This window comes from Calcarisporiella thermophila (assembly GCF_041956535.1).
Source record: "Calcarisporiella thermophila strain CBS 279.70 unplaced genomic scaffold VTP21scaffold_7, whole genome shotgun sequence".
Lineage (NCBI taxonomy): Eukaryota > Fungi > Calcarisporiellomycota > Calcarisporiellomycetes > Calcarisporiellales > Calcarisporiellaceae > Calcarisporiella > Calcarisporiella thermophila.
Genome location: NW_027192197.1, coordinates 502,184 through 521,098, shown reverse-complemented (window position 1 = coordinate 521,098; position 18,915 = coordinate 502,184). Strand labels below are relative to the sequence as shown.

General features: G+C 43.8%; 9 protein-coding genes across 9 annotated transcripts; 5 read left to right on the top strand and 4 right to left on the bottom strand.

Annotated features, from left to right (window-relative positions):
- Positions 1–155: 155 nt before the first annotated feature.
- VTP21DRAFT_10494 (60S ribosomal protein uL30) lies at positions 156–1,310 on the bottom strand (the record flags this gene model as incomplete). The annotated part of the gene is made up of 5 exons (XM_069389836.1): positions 156–494; positions 575–695; positions 764–930; positions 1,100–1,211; positions 1,297–1,310. The coding sequence occupies 5 exons, from the start codon at positions 1,308–1,310 to the stop codon at positions 156–158; spliced, it is 753 nt and encodes a 250-aa protein (XP_069253117.1).
- A 224-nt stretch (positions 1,311–1,534) lies between these two features.
- Positions 1,535–3,004, bottom strand: VTP21DRAFT_10493 (uncharacterized protein; the record flags this gene model as incomplete). Its single annotated transcript, XM_069389835.1, has 6 exons — positions 1,535–2,188; positions 2,261–2,390; positions 2,460–2,529; positions 2,603–2,730; positions 2,827–2,887; positions 2,980–3,004. 6 exons carry the CDS (start codon positions 3,002–3,004, stop codon positions 1,535–1,537), a joined length of 1,068 nt encoding a protein of 355 aa, XP_069253116.1.
- A 259-nt stretch (positions 3,005–3,263) lies between these two features.
- Positions 3,264–5,687, top strand: VTP21DRAFT_10492 (uncharacterized protein; the record flags this gene model as incomplete). Its single annotated transcript, XM_069389834.1, has 6 exons — positions 3,264–3,424; positions 3,483–3,584; positions 3,693–4,598; positions 4,702–4,906; positions 4,981–5,340; positions 5,430–5,687. The coding sequence occupies 6 exons, from the start codon at positions 3,264–3,266 to the stop codon at positions 5,685–5,687; spliced, it is 1,992 nt and encodes a 663-aa protein (XP_069253115.1).
- Positions 5,688–6,462: 775 nt separating this feature from the next.
- On the bottom strand, positions 6,463–8,908 carry VTP21DRAFT_10491 (uncharacterized protein; the record flags this gene model as incomplete). Its single annotated transcript, XM_069389833.1, has 6 exons — positions 6,463–6,642; positions 6,731–6,953; positions 7,013–7,073; positions 7,144–7,408; positions 7,477–7,534; positions 7,605–8,908. 6 exons carry the CDS (start codon positions 8,906–8,908, stop codon positions 6,463–6,465), a joined length of 2,091 nt encoding a protein of 696 aa, XP_069253114.1.
- Positions 8,909–10,602: 1,694 nt separating this feature from the next.
- Positions 10,603–11,211, top strand: VTP21DRAFT_10490 (uncharacterized protein; the record flags this gene model as incomplete). Its single annotated transcript, XM_069389832.1, has 4 exons — positions 10,603–10,732; positions 10,812–10,975; positions 11,044–11,103; positions 11,161–11,211. 4 exons carry the CDS (start codon positions 10,603–10,605, stop codon positions 11,209–11,211), a joined length of 405 nt encoding a protein of 134 aa, XP_069253113.1.
- Positions 11,212–11,676: 465 nt separating this feature from the next.
- VTP21DRAFT_10489 (uncharacterized protein) lies at positions 11,677–13,571 on the top strand (the record flags this gene model as incomplete). The annotated part of the gene is made up of 2 exons (XM_069389830.1): positions 11,677–11,955; positions 12,021–13,571. 2 exons carry the CDS (start codon positions 11,677–11,679, stop codon positions 13,569–13,571), a joined length of 1,830 nt encoding a protein of 609 aa, XP_069253112.1.
- A 270-nt stretch (positions 13,572–13,841) lies between these two features.
- VTP21DRAFT_10488 (uncharacterized protein) lies at positions 13,842–14,114 on the top strand (the record flags this gene model as incomplete). The annotated part of the gene is made up of 1 exon (XM_069389829.1): positions 13,842–14,114. One exon carries the CDS (start codon positions 13,842–13,844, stop codon positions 14,112–14,114), a length of 273 nt encoding a protein of 90 aa, XP_069253111.1.
- Positions 14,115–14,362: 248 nt separating this feature from the next.
- Positions 14,363–15,067, bottom strand: VTP21DRAFT_10487 (uncharacterized protein; the record flags this gene model as incomplete). The annotated part of the gene is made up of 4 exons (XM_069389828.1): positions 14,363–14,703; positions 14,763–14,795; positions 14,870–14,914; positions 14,977–15,067. The coding sequence occupies 4 exons, from the start codon at positions 15,065–15,067 to the stop codon at positions 14,363–14,365; spliced, it is 510 nt and encodes a 169-aa protein (XP_069253110.1).
- A 1,669-nt stretch (positions 15,068–16,736) lies between these two features.
- On the top strand, positions 16,737–17,662 carry VTP21DRAFT_10486 (uncharacterized protein; the record flags this gene model as incomplete). The annotated part of the gene is made up of 2 exons (XM_069389827.1): positions 16,737–16,864; positions 16,960–17,662. The coding sequence occupies 2 exons, from the start codon at positions 16,737–16,739 to the stop codon at positions 17,660–17,662; spliced, it is 831 nt and encodes a 276-aa protein (XP_069253109.1).
- Positions 17,663–18,915: the final 1,253 nt, after the last annotated feature.

Sequence of the window (18,915 nt, the reverse complement as noted above, 5' to 3'; positions counted from 1 at the left end):
ATTGCTGACAACTCCCGTATATCCGCTTCCGCCTAACCTCCCAGCCCCCGCGGTGGCACTGTATCTTCAATGTGGGCTAGAGAGCCGTTTATAACACTTTTCTTTTGTTTCCTCTAACCTTGGACTACTTTAACAGATATTTATTCTCAACAAGCTTAATTCATTTTGCCAACTAGCTCGTTGATGTGGTCCTCACGGTTGCCGAAATCGCCCCCCTCGACAAAGTGGCGGAATTTGCGGGAATGCCATCCGCCGGTAGGGTTATTGAGCTTGAAGGGCCAGAGGAAGTTGGCCGCCTCCTTGAAGTGCGGGCCAACAGTGAAGATCTCGTGGATCAAATCCTCCATACAGATGATGCCATAGGCACCGAGGTGCTCCTCAATGAGGGCGTTGTCCGTAATGGGGATGCGCTGACGATCGACCTTGGCAAAGCCACGCTTGTAGATGAGCTCGCGCACGGTCTTGAGGTTGGGATATCCCCATGCAACAAAAGGCTAACCAAGAGGCGGATTGAGCGATGAGTAAAGCGAGTAAGAGCAAAAAAAAAGGGGGGGGGGGGTGCTGCGAACTTTACCTCAATGCGCTGGAGCATATTGATAGTGGCCTTGTTCAACCGGATGAACACACCGTTGTTGATCTGGAGGAGACGCAAGAGCTGCAAGATCTTCCGGGGTTTGGGAGAAATCTTGTTGACACTGTAGGAAATAAAATGATTGAGTATTTTCTCTTAGCCAAACGGCCATAGAGAGCGGTTAATAGCTACCCTTTGATGCGGACCACAAATGCGAGCTTGGCTTCCGGAGGGACGTAGAAGTTGCCCTTGGCCTTGGCCTGGCGGCGAAGGCGAATGTCAGCACGCTCAGCAGAGCGATACTCCCGCACATATTGGTCTGCGCGCTTGAAAATGACACGGCGTTTCTGGCGGGCAGCCTAAATATTCCACCCATGCAGATGGGATACATGTTAGTTTATGACCCATTACTTGGATTAGTTCGATAAGGTGGGAGAGGGGGCAATTCAAAGTGATCGGAGTGCATCACATCCATATTCAGCATTAAAACCGAAATCGCATGGGCACTGATCGATCTTTATTACATACCTTCTTCTTTTCGGCCAAAGCAACAGCTTGTTCCGCCTTTTGCTTGTCCTGGACCTTGCGTTTCTTCAACAAGGTCTCGGGTACAAAGACTCGATCAGCAGTGGGAACAGTCCTATTTCAATCCCAAAAAATCAACAATTGGTTAACCTCGATCGATGGGGGATATCATAAAGAATAGCACCCTGCATAAAACATACGTGCTGGTAGACATTTTTCTTTTCTCTCTATGGCGAGTCCGCTCCCAGATCTAATCAATTTTAGAGGGGAATCTGAAAAGAGGGAAACAGCGGATTGGAAAAGGTGGGTGAACAAGAAAACAAATACAGTGACGTCATCATTAATTCAAGTCACGGTTTCTGAAAGGTGGGGTATCATTTATTTCCATCGAGCTTCGCTAAAATAAAAATAATAAATAGCATTCCTCTTATAGGATGGCTAGAGTTTCGACCACGCATTCGAGCCACTCTCAATCCCAGACATCACTAGCCTATATTTCTTGAAGGGCGGCTTTTCAGGAGCCACGTAAATTCGATGTCGCCTTTTGCTTACCATCGAGCCGGGCACTTCAAGGGTCCAGGTGTGCTCAGCGTCTCCAGGAAGCGCCAGGAATGGGCCATCCTCATCATTAGCTTCCTTTTTTCCCACATTATCCTCATTAAATTGGTATTCCGGTAATATCGGCGAGACTTCTCTCGCTCCGAATTTTCGGCTGAGATCTTCCAATCTCGGGACACAGCTCAGCTCCTGAAGAGTATAAAATTGCGGGGGGAAGTAATTGATATTTCCTTGCTCAAACTCCCTGAGCGCCTGCGCGGGAGTGAACCAATTTAGCTGCACATTTTCCTTGTGGTCTGGGGTTGCAATTGTAGTTGCCGTCGCAAAGGAACTGGCTACTAGAGCGGTTGGATCTTGGCCGTTGGTGGGACCGGAGGGTAGTGCCGGCAGTGTAATGAGAAAGAAAGGTGTGTCAAAACGTTTTGTCTCGAATGTAGGTGTGATCCAGTGGCTGAAGAGGAAGAGGCGCTCAACCAGAGGACGAAGATGATATTGCTTCATCATGTGGAGAAATCGACTAGCGTCGTTGTGTACCTAATTGACAAAGAGACATTATAGTTGGTAAATCTCCAGTTAGTAGTGACCGACTCTGCAATGGACGCCAACCTCCTCTCGCCAGCGCGCAATATCCTTCTCGTCGATTTTCACGCTCTTCTCTCCATCTGGCTCTGCCAAGAGTAGGCCGCATTCTTCGAATGCCTCCCGGATACCGCAAATACGGCGAGCAATGGAACCACTATTTTAGAGAAATAAACACATTAGCGGAGGCTATATCGATATGCCATTGATAGACTCGTAATCCTGCCTTGGAAGTTCCGTTTGGGGGAACATTTCGAGCCATTTCGGGTCTTCATCTGCTTTATCGACTACTCCACCTAGCCAAACGTTATAAGCTTTGAGGTGAGAATAGCCCGGTAGGTATATAGTTTTTCGACTCTAATGCCATACCAGGATACACGTACGAGTTCTTGAATGCTCCGCGGGAGCTACGCTGTATCATCAAGACCTTGTAGTCAAAACCATCGTGGCCTCCAGCCGGACGAAGTGCGTCCGAGAGATGGGCCGCAATAATAATACTTTATATTGTTTGACAGCAATGCCGAGAAAAAAAAAAGATGGCCCATCAATACCAAACTATGAAGCAACTTTATGCACGAAATGGAATCACATACGTAGCGGAAGGACGGGGGGCGTTGGTGAACTCCATTAAAGCACTCGAAGTAGAGGTTAAAGCTAAAAAAATGAAAACAAGTTCCAAAGAGAAAGAGCGATCGGATGAGTTAGCATTCGGCGCTCGAGCAGTGGGAATTGTATGCGGCCTCTACCTCTGGCTGCCTGGCGAAAAATCATATTTTCACGGGGAAAAAAGTCTATTCTACACCCTTCAAGATAGTGAGCCACTCCCTGTGATCCTCCTCCCCGCAATTGTTTAACTCTGGGCTGGCGCAGCAGCTGAAACCCCGCGCGAAAATAAGCAAAAAACAACCACTTTTTCAAAAGGGACGGAAGAGAAGAGAGAAAGCAACAAGATAAAGCAAGCGGCGCGAGTTTTCTAGTTTTATACATATTCATCCATTTCTTTTCACTCCAAGATAATTATTCTGCCCTCATGGATAAGTTGAGTCCTTCAGGGAACGTGTATGCTGGCCTTCTGATTTATCGACTGCAGCGTAATACATCTGAATTCCTCCTGTTGAACGATTCCTTCTCCCATAAGCGGCACTGGACAGTACCAAAGGGGCGGGTCATCGGGAATGAAGATCTCATCAAGTACATCGCCACAGGCCCGTCTTTACCGAATCGGTGATTAACCGTCTTTTACCGTTAGGTGTGCGCTGCGGGAAACCCTCGAGTTGACCGGTATTCCGATGAAGGATCTGCGAGTGGAAGAAAATTTCAAGGTCGAAATTAAATACCTCTCTGGTACCCGGTATGTTTGAATCGTGCCACTACGGGTTTACCCCGGCCTTGATCTTGGCCATTTCCACCCTTTATTTACCATGGCTGCTAATATGTTGTTTTCTTCAATAATGGACAGTCCGAAGAATGTGGCCATTTTTCTAGCTCGCCTGTCGGACCATGGCCGAATCCTCCCCTCGGGTGAAGGCTACAATATATCCTGGTTTAACCTGCAAGACGCCATGGAAAAGGCCCTCTACCGCAGCATGCAGGATGTCATCAAGCAGGCCAGCTCGGTTGTCGAATTACGGCGCGTGAAGTCCCCCACCTCTCCCTCGCGTACTTCCTCGACATCGATGGGCAGTCTGAACGAAGTGGAAAATAGATTCCGCAGCATGAACATTGCACTCCCCCTGGATTCGCAGCGGCAGGCGATCGCGCGCAACCGGGGAGAGCCAAAAAAAGAGCGAGGCAATCAACCACGGGAGCACCCTCACCAGAGGGAAAGCCGAGACAGGGACAGGGAGCAACAGCAGCAGCAGCAACAGCAGCAGCGGGAGCAGGATAATCCCCTTTACAAGACGCGGCTCTGCGAGCGTTTTGAAACCGAAGGCCACTGCCCGTACGGCCCTAAATGCACTTTTGCGCATGGCACTGCGGAGCTGCGTGAGCGTCCCGCTGAGCCAGAGCGTACGGTCGCGGCCCGTGATGGCCCAGGGAATCCGCTTTACAAAACGCGACTCTGCGAACGGTTCATGAAGGATGGGTTCTGCCAGTATGGCCCGAAATGTAACTTTGCCCATGGTACTTCAGAGCTGCGCGAAAGACCAAAATTCGAGCGAACTAACGGGGGAAGTGGCAGCGAGTCTGGAGAGAAAGACAAGGAACGACGAGATGGCGATGATCGTCGCGAAGTCAACATGGGCGCCCCTGCTGGTGGGCAGCGAGAGCGCGACAGAGATGTGCAGGAACCGACCCATGTTGCGCGGTCCGAAATCCTCAACGATGTACCCAGTCGTGCTGCTAGTACAGCACCACTGCGAGAGTAAGCTAGTTAATTGAATGCTTCTCATTTTGGTTTCCTTCTGCTCTAATCTTCACCCACTCGCACTTTTCTTCCTCCCCCCTAAAATTCCTCTGAACTGCAGTGCCCCTCCCCCCGTACAGCAAACGGATTCGCCTGCGGTTAAGGAGGAATTACCAAAGGCTCCGGAGATGGCGTCGTCACCAAACCCTTCTGAAGCTTCCAGCAATGCTAAACCAGCAGTAGCCTCAGCCTCAGCCTCAGCCACAGCCAGACGACGAGGAGAGGACAAAGTGTCACTGAAGGAGTTCCTCAGCGGGCAACACGAGGTAAATTCGAGCCTCGGCAAACCGGATCACTTTTTTTAATTCTGTTTCCGTGTCCTTTGATATGCACATTTAAGGTTGAGAAAGAGAAAACGTGGATGAAGGTGGTTGAACTTTCTCCTGACGATCGCCTCAAATTCCAGTCAGCAAAGAAGCCCGAGGCGGTTCAGGCCCCCGATACCAAATCCACCTTGGACGACACGCTTGCGCAGGAACTAAAGGCGTTCTTTTTGCGCCAGCAAGAGAGGCGGCAAACACTAGGGACCAATAACAACAAAGGCATTATGGAGGACACGAACGAGGTAGCACGCATGGAGGTTCGGTACGATCTCTCTAAGCCGCAACTCTTCAAGATCCTCTTGAGAGCCTTGTTCGATGAGGTTCGCCCCGAGGGAGCGATGAAGGTGCTAAGTCCCAGGAAAGGCTTTTTTGCGGCGGTAAGCATATATTCAAAGCGTGGCAGTGTGTATATGTCTTAGGCTTCTAATCTCTCTGCTTTTTCTCTCCCATGCGTCCCCCCTGATAGTTCATTCGATCTCCTGCCGATCAGTTCGCCTTCGTTTCCGCGTGGGAGAAATACATCAACAAACGCAACAGTGTGCTCCTACCCAAAATCGCGGTCATCTTTAAATGGCTCTATGACAATGACCTTATTGAGGAGGAAACATTCCTGAGATGGCACGAGGAGACTACACCAGAGGGTGTGGGTAGCAATGGAGTTAAGCAGAAATGCTCTGTGTTTATTAATTGGCTGAAGAGCGCGGAAGAAGAGGATGATGCTTGAACATACATACATATACATATACATATATTTGACTTTGGATTTATTGCGGTGGGTGGGAGACTGTTGAATAATTTTTGGACCCTTTTGTTTTTTTTATAAGCTATTTCTTTTATTTTATGTCTAAAGTTTTACAATTTTTTTCCCCCCTTTCAAATGAGATTGCTCTCGCTCTTTTTTTTCCCTTCGTTTTTCTTTTCTCTTTATTTTATGTGCGTCTGGTACTTTTTCCCTCCTTTTTCACTCCCTCTTGAGTTGTAAACGTTCCTCTTTTTCCTCTTCTCTCCTTATTTTTTTTCCTCCTCTTTTGGGCTGGGTTTTTTTACATACCTCTTGGGAATAAATAATATATGATAAAATCATACTATTTTTATGCAAATGGCGAATGTATGAAAATTGTCCTAATGCCAATACTAAAAAGAAAAAGAAGGGGGGGACGGAGAAATGACCATTATCGTCATGGATTAAGGGAAAATGTAGAAAGAAAAAAACAAATTATTAAACTAATAATAGTATATGAAAAAAAGGAAAAAAAATGCAATGCAAAAGTTAGAGGTTTTCCCCATAGGCCGAAACGGATGCTGCTCTGGCTCACTTAGAGTTCGCGCCCAAATTTATCAGAAGGTGTCATGCCATATGGTTCGGTGACATCTCTTCAAGCCTTTCGCGCTCACTATATTTCTTTTTTCTTATCCTACACAGACAAAAGAGAGCACAGTGATGCAGTCAGCACTGAGTTTCATCAGAAAAAAATAAACAGGAATTATGGTGGTGGCCATTACTTTCGAGCCGTCTCGAAGAATTTCACTTTGATCGCATACTCGGGCACCTTAAAAGCCTGCCCCGAATAATGCTCATCTGTGTCAACATCATTCACAATCTGAATATCTCCACTATTGGACACAAAGGGATGCGGGGGTGTTTTGTACATCTCGACCTTTTTGTGCCTCTGTCTCGGCTAGGAATGCAAAGCAAATCAATAATAAAAGGAGAAGGGTATCAGGATCTCTTCGTGTACTCAAGACAAAAATAAATAATTGATTTACAATGGCGTGGATGGCGTGATTGGGACACATCCATTTCCGAGAGGCGGGAGGAGGACAGATCGTCGGCGGATCTAGACAATCGAGGTGCCAGGCCAGTGGGCAAAAATCACAGCGTAAAATTGCTCCCGCAAGGGCAGATCGACCACATCGATGACACAGAATAATGTTGCCCGCTTTGTCTTTTAAGCGGAGAAGATCTGTCTCGTCGACTTGGCAGGTTTTGCTAGTAGAAAGATCAGGTCACAATGCAATTGCTCTTTAATAAGGTTGACATTGGCTTACCCTAGTTTTGCCGACTTTATATCCGTCATGTCAATGTATTCCCCCGATGGGCCTTCCGCAACTTTCAAGAGCGAGCAAGTAATTATCAGCAACATCTAAATTACTTTTTTTGCAAAAGAATTGAAGCTTACCTCCCTTAAAATACGTCTTAATGGGTGGGGGCAGAGTGAACACGGTCGGGTTTCTACTGTCTAATGATTTCAGCAACTCTCGAAATATCCGGTTCGTGTATTTTGGTTGAAGGTTGGGACGACAGGCATTGCAGTACCAATTTTCAGGGGGCAAAGCATTTGGATCAACGGGCGGGTCAATGCATATGAAATGAAATGATCGCGGACAGGAATCGCAGCAGAGAAAATGGCCCTCCTCCCCGCAGGTTTCACAGTAATCGTTGTTCTGTTGCATATGGGAGAAAGAACATGAAACTGATGTGGAGGATCATATGTATAACACTTGCTTCTTACCCTGCTGGAATCCATATCTGAATCAACGTTTCGTTGTTGAAGATTCCCAAAAAGAAGGCTTAAAAAAAGAGAAAAGGATTAAACATTAAGCTTTATCATTGCATGCAATCGGAAACAAAAACGCCTACTTGGTACGTATATCCCTCCTCGTCACTAGTTTTTGCTTGGATGCATTTCGTCTTGGGCGATGATAGGCGTCTATCCTAATGACTGAATCAGAGTTCGAACCTTCCGCTCCGCCTGGGGCCAATGTCGAATCGGGAGCAAGGCCCTCCGACACACGTCTTATATTATCCTTCGAGATAGCCGGGTCGGGGATTGCACCCTTCAGCTCGGGCCCGAGTTTGGAAGAAGAAAAACGCTTGACACGTTTGGATTTTGTTGCTATATATCCATCATCGACCGACTGGCCATTAGGTTTACGAATTAAGCTATGCCTGGATCGCAGCCGCCGCGTTGTTCTGGCGGTTTTTGGGTGTGGACCGCGTTCAAGATCATCGGAAGAGGAAGAATGATTAAATATAGGTTCTGATAATAAACTATCTTCATCTGTGGTTGCAAATATGTCATCATAGAGCTGCTGCCCCGCCGGCTCTCCACCAACATTTGAACTCAATATGCGGTCATTCGAATTGGCGACGCACTGACTGGGATGTGATGCATTGAGCGGGTTTTTGCTGTTCTCATTGTTTAATGAAGGCTCGTTCTGCAAATTTCTCTTTCCAACAGATGTTAAGTCAGAAGTTGACACAAAGGAGCCCTCGATTTTCGGCGCTGGAGAAGACGATAGAGACTTGGTCGCATCATGATTTTCTAAGCTATTTCTCCGTAGAACCCGCTGATCCGAATATGCTACGCTTACTGGAGAAGTTGGTTCAGACTGGTAGTCGGTCATGTCCTCCGATGAGGCTATCAGAGGACTATCACAACGCTTAGAAAGCCTTCCGTTTACATTGTTGCCTTTACCATTGCTTTCATTGGGGATGCTACTATTGTGTGTAAATCTGCATTTCGGAGAGCTATTCGAGGATACATTCGAAGAATGACTGATGGGATCTACTGAGAGACTGAGTTTAGCATGCCCCCGCTTTCTTTTCCTCAAAGGAGATTGGGTCGTATTAATTGCTCTTGTAGTTGCGGTTGATATGCCTGAGAGTTCTACATTGACTTGGGTAGTTTTCCGGCGTGCCGGCGAATTGTCGGCTTCCAATGTCCTGTATTTGAGTTTTCCATTGGAGGTGCTAAGATGCAGCGCTGTTGTTGTAGCCCCAGTTAACGACGTCGTCGAATCTGATACGATATCCTCCTTTAAATTGCTCATACTATTTTGTCTAGACAATCGCAGAGAAAAACGTCTGGAAGAGACTTGTAAGGACTTTTGTTCTGTAGAAGGATTTGGAAGAGCCATCCCGGAATAGGTCGGGTCTATCATTGATGGAAGTCTCGAATTTCGCACTTCCAATCTTAATGAAAAAAAAAGAGGGGGGAGTCAGATCAACGTGAATGATATTAAAATAAGAAAAAAAGTTATGTAGTACCGTGCACATAAATCAAGTTGAGGATTATAGGGATGAGAGAATGCAATGGAGTCTGATACGTTATATATATACGAGAAAGGAGCCGGACTTCCTCTTGGTCGCGAGACAGAAAAATATGTGAAATACTATATGCTCTAAAAAACACTAATTTCAATATAACAATGCTAGTAAATAGATATATGTTTATTCAGTACTTACGAAACAATTCATTCTATGCCAACTCTCGATCTCTGGAGCTTATTTGGAAACATTTTAATCTCTCCCCTCAAAAACCATTCGAACCAAAAGAAGCACATCATACCTGACCAGCAGTGTAGAATGAAAGTATGACCTGTTCCTTCTCTCCTTATTTGAATAGCTAAGTTGTCCAGCAGAGAAAGAAAAAAAAGTTATTAAAAAAATAATAATTCCATTCTCCTTAGACAGAGAGCAAGAAAAAAATAAAAAACAAACAAACAGGTACCATTTACCCAAGTCGATGTGTGAGTTAGAACCAATGCTCAATCTTTTTCGGAGCCTTCGAAGAATTGGAAACGTAGTAATCTATTAATTAAGGATTGTAAAAAGTTGCGAAAAGTGAATACTAAATAATTCTAACATTGGCCACACTGGCTAATAAAAATTCCCCCCTCGTGCAAACATGGAGATATAGCAAGCAAGATTTCTCTCCGCTCCAGGCGAGGTGAGGTATGAAAAAGAGCTGATTAAGTTATGCATTAATTATAATAGATTACTTGTATTTTGTGCCAGTTTACAAGCATGCAACCCGCAAGAAATATATTTAAATTCTCGATCGCTCACACCACTGCTTATAGTTGAATGACCCCGTTTGAAAATTTGCTAGAACAGTGTTTCCTAGCCATTAATGAAAATAGTCAAGAGACCTGTCCTCCAAGCAAGTTCTATCAACCTCACCACACAACAGTCAGAAAGTATCACCCATCTCCTCTAGAGCGCCATTGAAAATGCACAACGTTGTTTGGAGAATATCATCGCATATTAGCTCTAACAAACTTAAACATGGAGAGAGCCCTCGGTGAATGCCATAAATTCTTCAACAAGAACTACACAATGGATTTCATTGCCGGCCCTAACTGGCCTATACAATAATGCAGATCCAGACTCATAAGTTGGCTGGTAGCATGTCAGTCAGCATCTTACCATAGGAAACTCGATTTTGATCAGTTTATCAGTTTATCGATTGGAGCCAGTATATAACAGAATAACAGAGGCATATCGATAATTGCTCCGGACCTTGCGTGCTGAAAATGTCAAGATCGCTATCCATTATCTTTTTTATGGTGTCCATTTTGAAATTGTTATTCACCAATACCATTGGAATAATGATTCCATAAGATGGAAATGCATGCTTATATACATATGAGATGCTTAAGTGGCTACCGATTCTTTGAGATAACTTAATGGCGATCAATGACTTTTTTAGGTTATTAAGTACATGGGAAAATTATAATTATATTATGGGAAAATTGGAGGATGACTTGTACTATTTAATTTTGGCTGAACCTAAGCATTTTAGAACCAGGGGGAACCACGTTACAAACTGTCCTTTATCTCAATTCCCATCGAAATGTCACAGGTGGACAGGTTGGTCAGTCATACCGGGTCTTGTCATTGTCAGACAATAGTATTCGAAGTACGAACCCCCGAAGGAGAGTTGGAAGTTGAGGAATGCAACTGCTCCATATGCAAGAAGAAAGGTAAGATGAAAACTAAATGATGTCCAGAGCTGGCGATGAACAACTGGTGTTATCTGACAATCAACCATTGCTCGATTAGCTTATTTGCATCTAATTGTACCCAAAACTCGTTTCCAAGTTATCCAAGGAAAAGAATTCCTTTCCAAGTACACCTTCAACACACATTTGGCTGAGCATCTGTTTTGTGGGAGATGCGGAGTCGCACCTTTCTATGTTCCTAGGTCGAATCCGGACGGAATTGATGTTAGTACTAACTTCAACTTGATTGCGATGCCTAAAACAAGATCGTTAAAAATATCCATTCCATGTAGGTAAATGTGCGTTGCATTGATACCGATTTAAGGTACAAGGTGGTATCTTTTGATGGGCGAGTAAGTTATCTGGAGTGTCTGTGAGAGAATTCTATACTCAATCCCAAAAATCTTTAGGACGACTGGGAGAATTGTGCTAAGCGGGTAGAACACAAGTCGAAAGAATAGGGGTGTTGTAGGCTGGCTTAAAGAATCACTACTTCGAACATTGTGCAGAAAACAAAAGTGTATAGTTCATTATGAAAGATGACCATGTCACAATAAAATTGCATTTTATTTTCTCACTCTGATACGGTATGGAATGGAAAGAGTTAAGATTCAAGCCCCACTTTAACCCCACTGCCCTGTTTCGCTAATTAATATCAGACGGCTAGTACGAAAAAGGACTCGAATATGCCAACTGAAACTAGGAAAAGATTTCTAGTCTGAGATGAACTAGTCACCAACGAACCATTGGCCCAAGTTGCCTAGCGCTCTTCCGATCAATCTTAAAGCCGGCATAAGATGCAATATATGGTTAAGGCATTTCGTTCTATTTTATTCTTTTCTGTTCTCTCACTGCAGACGGCCTTTAATACTCATTTCATAGAAAATTGTAGAGCAATGGCATGAAATGAGTTAGTTCAACGCGCTATGCATAATCTAGACAAGCAATTGCCCTCGCAAGATCAACCTAAGCCTCTTTCATCCCCCCCGCATTTACATTATTCCGTGTTTCCGTCCCGGCCTCAGCTTCCATCCAAAGAGCCACTCTCTTTCTCTCAAGAGGCCTCTCAGTCACAACCACATTTACTCTCAGAATCTCCCCGAAGCCGTGCGCGGAAAGAAGGTGTAGCTGAGTTCCTAACACGTCTGCGTCTCGAGCAGTATATCAATCGTTTTCTTGAGGAAGGATTTGATCGGATAGATGCCGTGAGTTGGAACAACACTAATTTGTAACTTGCATTGTGAGCTTACTATGATGGCGGAATATTAAGGTATTTGAGGTGACCGAGGCCGATCTCATCGCAATGGGCGTAAAGCGCGGGCATCGCCGCCTTCTCCAACATGAAATAGCGCTAAATAATGGCTGCGTAAATTCTCCATCTCACCATTTGCCTGTATATCCAAGCACACATCGTTCGCCAGGCCATCCGAACCCAAGCATTTTCGTGGCTAGCCTTTCACCTCCGAATGCAACCTTCTCTTCGAACGACTGCAGATTGAGTTCCGCACGCAATTCGCCCGAAGCAATATCTCCACAACACCGGGTCCTATTTCCGATCCATTTGCCTCCGGCACCTGACCGACAAGTTGAAGGGGAGCGAATTCCGAGAACTGTGCCTGTATTATTGCCTGGAAGAGCCAACACAAGAACTAGCCCTAACGACACTAATCGCCGAGATATTACCCCTGCTACTGTAGCACTTTCCACTAGAGGTGCATTATCCTGTGCTTCTGAGGCCTCGAACCAACTTCCTACCTCCAATTCTAACTATTCAAGCGATAATATGTTAAATGATGACGGCGATCAGGGCAGTGATCCAAATCATCAGAAGCGGCGCTATCGCCGCCATGCTAAACCAGATCCCAACGCGCCAGTGAAACCTCCGACAGCTTACGTTATGTTTGCGAATACTGTTCGAGCTGAGCTTGGCCGGGAACCGAATCTTTCATTCTCTGACATTGCAAAGATCGTCGGAAATCGCTGGCAAGCCCTGGAATCAAACGAGAGAGAAAAATACGAATCAGCGGCCTCGAAAGAGAAGGGTGGGTATTTGGCAAAACTGGCAGAGTATGAAAAGACTCCTGAATACAAAGAATACAAGGAATATCTAAACGAATTCAAAGCGCGGCAGGAGGCGGCTGGAAGCTCAGCGACGGCCCACGCCCGCAAGCGTTCAAAGATTCATAACGACACATCGCTTCCAATTAAGAATAGGGTCGGAAATAAAGATAAAAGGGGGGTGGAGTGCGAAGATAGAGAAATGCATATTGGGCACAAGTCTAACCCGTTGGATGGATCAATAGGTGAATATAAGCATATCAATAGGGGCGAGAAGGAGGGTATGTGCCGGACAAAGCAGCCAGTGAGCACGCCTACTGAAATTATTGATGGAGGTGGTCACGGGAGTTATTCTGTGGATAGAAGCGGCGGCCAAGATGGTCAGGCTGATGCTGGACGTAATCCTATTGCATCCAAGAGCATCGAGAGCAGGGGATCCGGGTCAAACAAGAGTAGCCCGAACTCGAGTATTGGTGAGAATAGTGGTAGCGAACCTACTACGAATTCCTCTTCATCAACGTTTGATTCCAATTCGACCTCCGTCATTTCGCTCCCTTCCCCGTCGGATACTTTATTCCCGACCATGTCAGCTATGGATGACACTGGATCTCAGTCGAATAGGCCATACAAAACCTGGGTAAAATATTCTAAATTGCCCCGGATAGACATGGTTAAAAGTCCCTTTATTGCCATGCAGGCCAGCCAGCCTGAGAGCGATGTCCGAGGACACTTGATGGATAGGAACCAAGAAAGTGAAAATTAATGATATCATCCATTTTTTGATCTTTACTACTTTTTTGTAAATTGTTTTTTGTCACCTAGCAGATATGCATCTGTGACATGCTTTACTTATCACAGATGATATCGTTTAAAGCTAGCCTATGGTTCTGGAATACGATCCACCTGGATCATAGAAATCTTTCATTCCTATGCCATGTATTAATTGTGGCGTATTCCCTATAATACTTAAGTGGCGTACTTCATTTCCATCTCACCAATTCAACCCTCTTCTATCCCTTCTCTCTTCTTTGAGATGCCAGATCCGCCACCGATTACCACCCCTCAGAATAACACTCCCACAATTGCAGTAACTCTTCAGCCTGCTACTTCCCAGCCTTCATGGTCATCCATTCATCCCTCTGTTGAACGTGTTATTCCACTCGAGCCGATTCCAGACGCTTTCTTGGTCTACATCAAGCAGGGAAGCGATGCCGACAGTGTAGCAAGTGCATTAAAAGACTTGCCTGGAGTGGTTGATGCATCGATTCAAATCCCGAGACAAAGAGTAAAAAGAGAAGAATTATAAAAATTGTACATCTAATACAAGAATTTTTCACTTCATTTTATACCAAACGAAATGTCAATTTACATCCTCCATGTGTCACTACTCCTATTCAATCAATCTAGCACTGTCTCCCTCTTATATGAAGTCTTGAATTTTTTTTTTATTACAAACGAAGAAATGGGGAGGGGAAAAGAAAAAAAGAAGAGGGGGGAAAAATTATATATCAAGATCAGGAAAAAGTAAAAGTAATGGATTTTTATTGCTCTAATCTACGCATTCCATACCTTCTTTGTGAGCTCAGTCAAGCCAACATCATTTGTGTTGATTTCGTAACATCCATAGAGTGTCAACACTGTTCCGATACGCAAGCCCCAAGTAGCCAATTTGTTCCATCCCGGCATCTTGCGATGAGGCACATAATCCGTAATAATGGCATCGAAACCAATATGACAATGAATTGGGAGGACAACACCGATCAACGCATCAGTAACGGGATGAGCACCTTGGACCATCGCTGCGGCGGTAAGAGGAACGAGGGCAACGGACAAAAGGCGTTCGAAATCCCAGTGATAAGACCCCTCCATGCGGTTTGTAGGAGGGAGCTTGACAACTAAATTCGAATAAAATTAGATTATCACACTAGATAATAATAGCGGGATCATCACTTACCAGAGTCATCGGCCACAACAGGTTTGTCGGCAGCTAGTAAACAAAAAGAGTGGTAGGGGTAAGCTTTAAAAAGAGCTGAGTGCCAGAAGCATGTTTTAGGGCATTACCAGTTGCTTCGACGATTTTGGAAGCCTGAATGGCAGACACAGGACCTATTGCAAAAGAAGTAATGAATAAGAACAATATAAGCTGGCGACAACAAAAAGATCTATACCAGCGTGGAAACGCATGCTTTGGCCACGTGCAGCGCCATAAAGTACGCGATTTTGACGTAAGAAATTCGACAGTGCGAGGCGAGAAGCCATTTTTACTTACTAAACGAGATGAAAAAATATGCAATATTTAGCAATAGAGCTTCGCTGAATGAATAATAATTTTTGCTACACTTGCCTTTCGTTATTCGCTCTATATAGGAAATGTTCGGAAAGAGATTTCGAGAGCAAAAACGAGGGGTGTAAGTATTTGGTTAACGTCTACCTTAGACGTCACCACATTTAAAATATCCTAGAGGGATAATCAATGGATATTTGTTCGCAGAATATTACATCTGAAATCAAGGTTAATTAAGGTAAAAAAATTCATCATTCAAGTATAAACGTTTCTCAAAAATCCGGTATAACAAATAAGATTATTAAGTTTTTTTTTTTGATGAATAGTAAAAAGGCGGATACAATGATGATAAAATAATTTATACATCAGCATTGTAATAATATAGGCATGGCCGATGGGTGAAAGCCAGGTGAGAGGGAGTCTCTTTAGCGTGGTTGAAATAGAAAGTATTGAATATCGGAAGGGCACTGAAGGTGCATGCGACCCTTTCCTCTCACTTCAGAACCAAGACAAGATCCACATATCCACTTGATGAATATTGGTAGTGCACATGATTTGTGCTTCGGTAGACTTTACACCTTAGAAATCTGAATCTATAACAAATGTTTGCCATTCTCCTCTTAGGTTGCGGCATCTGGCCGCTTGCATTCACTCAAAGCGTATGCGGAGTAACCGCTTAGATTTCTCTCTCTTCGCCAATGTTTCTTTGACTTCCTCACACGTAGTTAGGCGACTTAGATAGCCTGACTAATGTCCTGATTAGTTTTCAAGACAGTACTAAAAGAAAGACTCTTCTAATGGTTTAGAGGGGGTGGTAAGTTTACATAATGAGGTTAAACAGCCGAGCCATTTCTCTGTGTATAAGGCTATCTGGTTCCTTTATCCATATCTGGTAATTTTCCATAGCTTAGGTTTCAGAATTAAAAACATGGTCTGTGCTTTGCGTAGAGCCTCTTGTCTTGCGCACTTTGCATGATTTGCGGTAACCCCTTCCCTGGCCATGTCGTACCCAGGGAAGCGATCTCAGTGCTGATATGACCAACTACCCCGTTCGCACTTATAGCTTAATTTTGACATTACTGTATTTGTGTTATACGATCCAGTTTTTAGAGTGAAAATCCATTCAAATACTCGAGCATAAGAGTTGGAAATAGAAATACAATCAATTGGTTGTCCATCAGCAATCTATCGCGGGAAGCATTAACCGTATTCGATTTGAAACCTTTCAGAGTTTATTATGTATTTCCTTTGCGGTGATCGGTTTGCTGCTTTCAAAATCGAAATGGTTGCGTAGATAGAATTCTCGAACATCAAATGCGCCCTCGATGAGGATACACTGCAATAATTATCTCCTAAATTGGCAAATTATATCTATACTGGTTAAATCATGGTGACAATCCAGGACAATCAAATTCGAAACTCGGGCCATTCGAGGTTCATATACTAGGGCTAAAGCTACGCTTTGAAAACGATGTTGACTGAAACCAGGTATATTAGTTGATGGTAACGCGACCGAAACCTCGGACCTTCAACGTGGATGGATATAAAAGGAGGGGGGACATTCTTTAGAAAAGTATCTCATTCAATCCTCATCTACAACAACACTCCCAATCGTTTAAACCCCACACAGTCATTCAATTAATCATGAAGGTTACCGCCTTTCTTGTCTCAGCTGCTCTGGCTCTTGTGGCTACCACCGAAGCCGCCCCGACTCATGAAAAGCGAACCCTGGGTTTGCTAGCTCTGCTCCTCGCTAAGAAGCATGCGCTGTTGTCTCCTCCCCCTCCTCCCCCTCCCGCGCCCTGTTTATCCAGTTTATCCAGGTGGTCCTGTGGTTCGTCCTCCTCCTCCCCCCCCCTCCTCCTAGAGTTACTACCGTAACCGTCACCGGAATTGCCACCAACCCGGCTGGAAGACCTACTACCGTGACGGTGACTGCCACGCTTACCGCCGACAAACCTATCCCTACTGTAACCGTGCCTGGAGTTACTACAATTTACCCGCCCAACAACAACAGCAACAACAACAACAGCAACAACGGCAACACCAACAGCAACAACAATAACAGTAATAACAACAACGGTAACACTAACAGCAACAATGGTACCAACAACGGCAATACCAACAGCAACAACGGCAACACCAACAGTGGCAACACTAACAGTAACAATGGTACCAACAATGGAAACACCAACAGTGGCAACACCAACAACGGCAATACTAACAGCAACAACGGAAACACCAACAGTGGCAACACCAACAGCGGCAACACTAACGCCAATAATGGTAACAACAACAACATAAACAACGGCAACAACAACACGAACACCAATGTTGGTAACAACAACACTAACAATCAAGCCGGCAACAACAACAACGTTGGCACTATTAACAATGTTGGAAATAATAACCAATTCAACAACAACAATAACAACAACAGCTTTAACAACAACATCAACAGCAACAATAACTTTGGCGGCTCTCACTGCCCTCCTCCTGTAACTGTTACTGCCACACAAACCGTAACGCAAACGGTTTATGCTAGTTCGTACTGCCGCAATAACAAGTGATACTAGAAAATTTTAGCCACTACGGTATAATTTTTTCGATCAAATTAGTTATATTTCTCTATTACGATCTAATACAGTTGCCCGTAGTAATTTTTTAACGAAATTAAATCCTGATATGATATTAAATCTTATATAATAACTATAATAAACTCCGAATTTTTTTATCGAAATTTCTGACACTACCAAAAATCTAATAGATTTTCCCTGTCACTCTCAGAAAGTGGTGCACTAGAAAACTTCGCGTGGCATGCAATGAAAATTTAACAATGGTATTATAGTCAATATAGAGAGAAGAGCTAATATTAATAAAGGTAGGGCCGATTGAGATATCGGGGCATATTTCAATCGAAATTATCCATTTTAAGATTTGGATTAGATATTATCAGGGTTTTCAGGATTTATGAAATTATTTATCATACAGTTGTAAATATTTGTTTTTTTTTTCATTGAAGATTTAAATAGCTCAGTGCAAGCTTGAGATGTTTTTTCCTGCCTCAAATTCATTTTCGCCTTAGGACTGATCCCCGCAAATGTCTTCGTTGATTGGCATACTATCTATTAATATAATTAATATTTTCAATTGTATTAATTGAAAACGTTTGCATCTATTTGAGATTTTGAACTGTTTTATTATTTTTTGATTCATTCATCTAACCTTAGAATCAGTAGAAAAATAGAGGCGATTATGACTGATATAATCTACACTAGCCCATTGTGATTAACCTTTGTGCTTTTAGTAGCGTTACTCACCATGCGTAACTGTTGAAGAGGCTGCCCATTAAAAAAAAATAAATATGTTTAGTCGAGAGAGGAACGAACTTTTCGCATTTTTCACTTGAAGCTAAAATAAACAAGCTAACAAATATTTTACCAAGCAGATGCTTGAGGTGAATTACCAAATTTGGAATGGCTGCTATAAAATTAAGCTACAATGTGGTGGCAAATTATTGCCAGTTATTACATAGGTACATATCACTTATTATTTTTTCAAGTAATACAGTCCAATTCTCCTAAATATAAATGGAAGTTTTCAAAAGATGGTGTTAGTTTTGATAATATTCTCCTCTCGTTCAAGAGCAACGATTTTCGTTAAGTTCTTTTCCTCCTATCCATCTTCCCCGCAAACTTGTAGTAGCATGCATTCATAAAGCTAAAATAGCTTCTTTTTACATTACCCAGGATGTGTTCTATGTTGCAGGATAGCCAAAATTGGGAAGAATGCGGGATGATCATTTTGGTTGTTACAACACTCT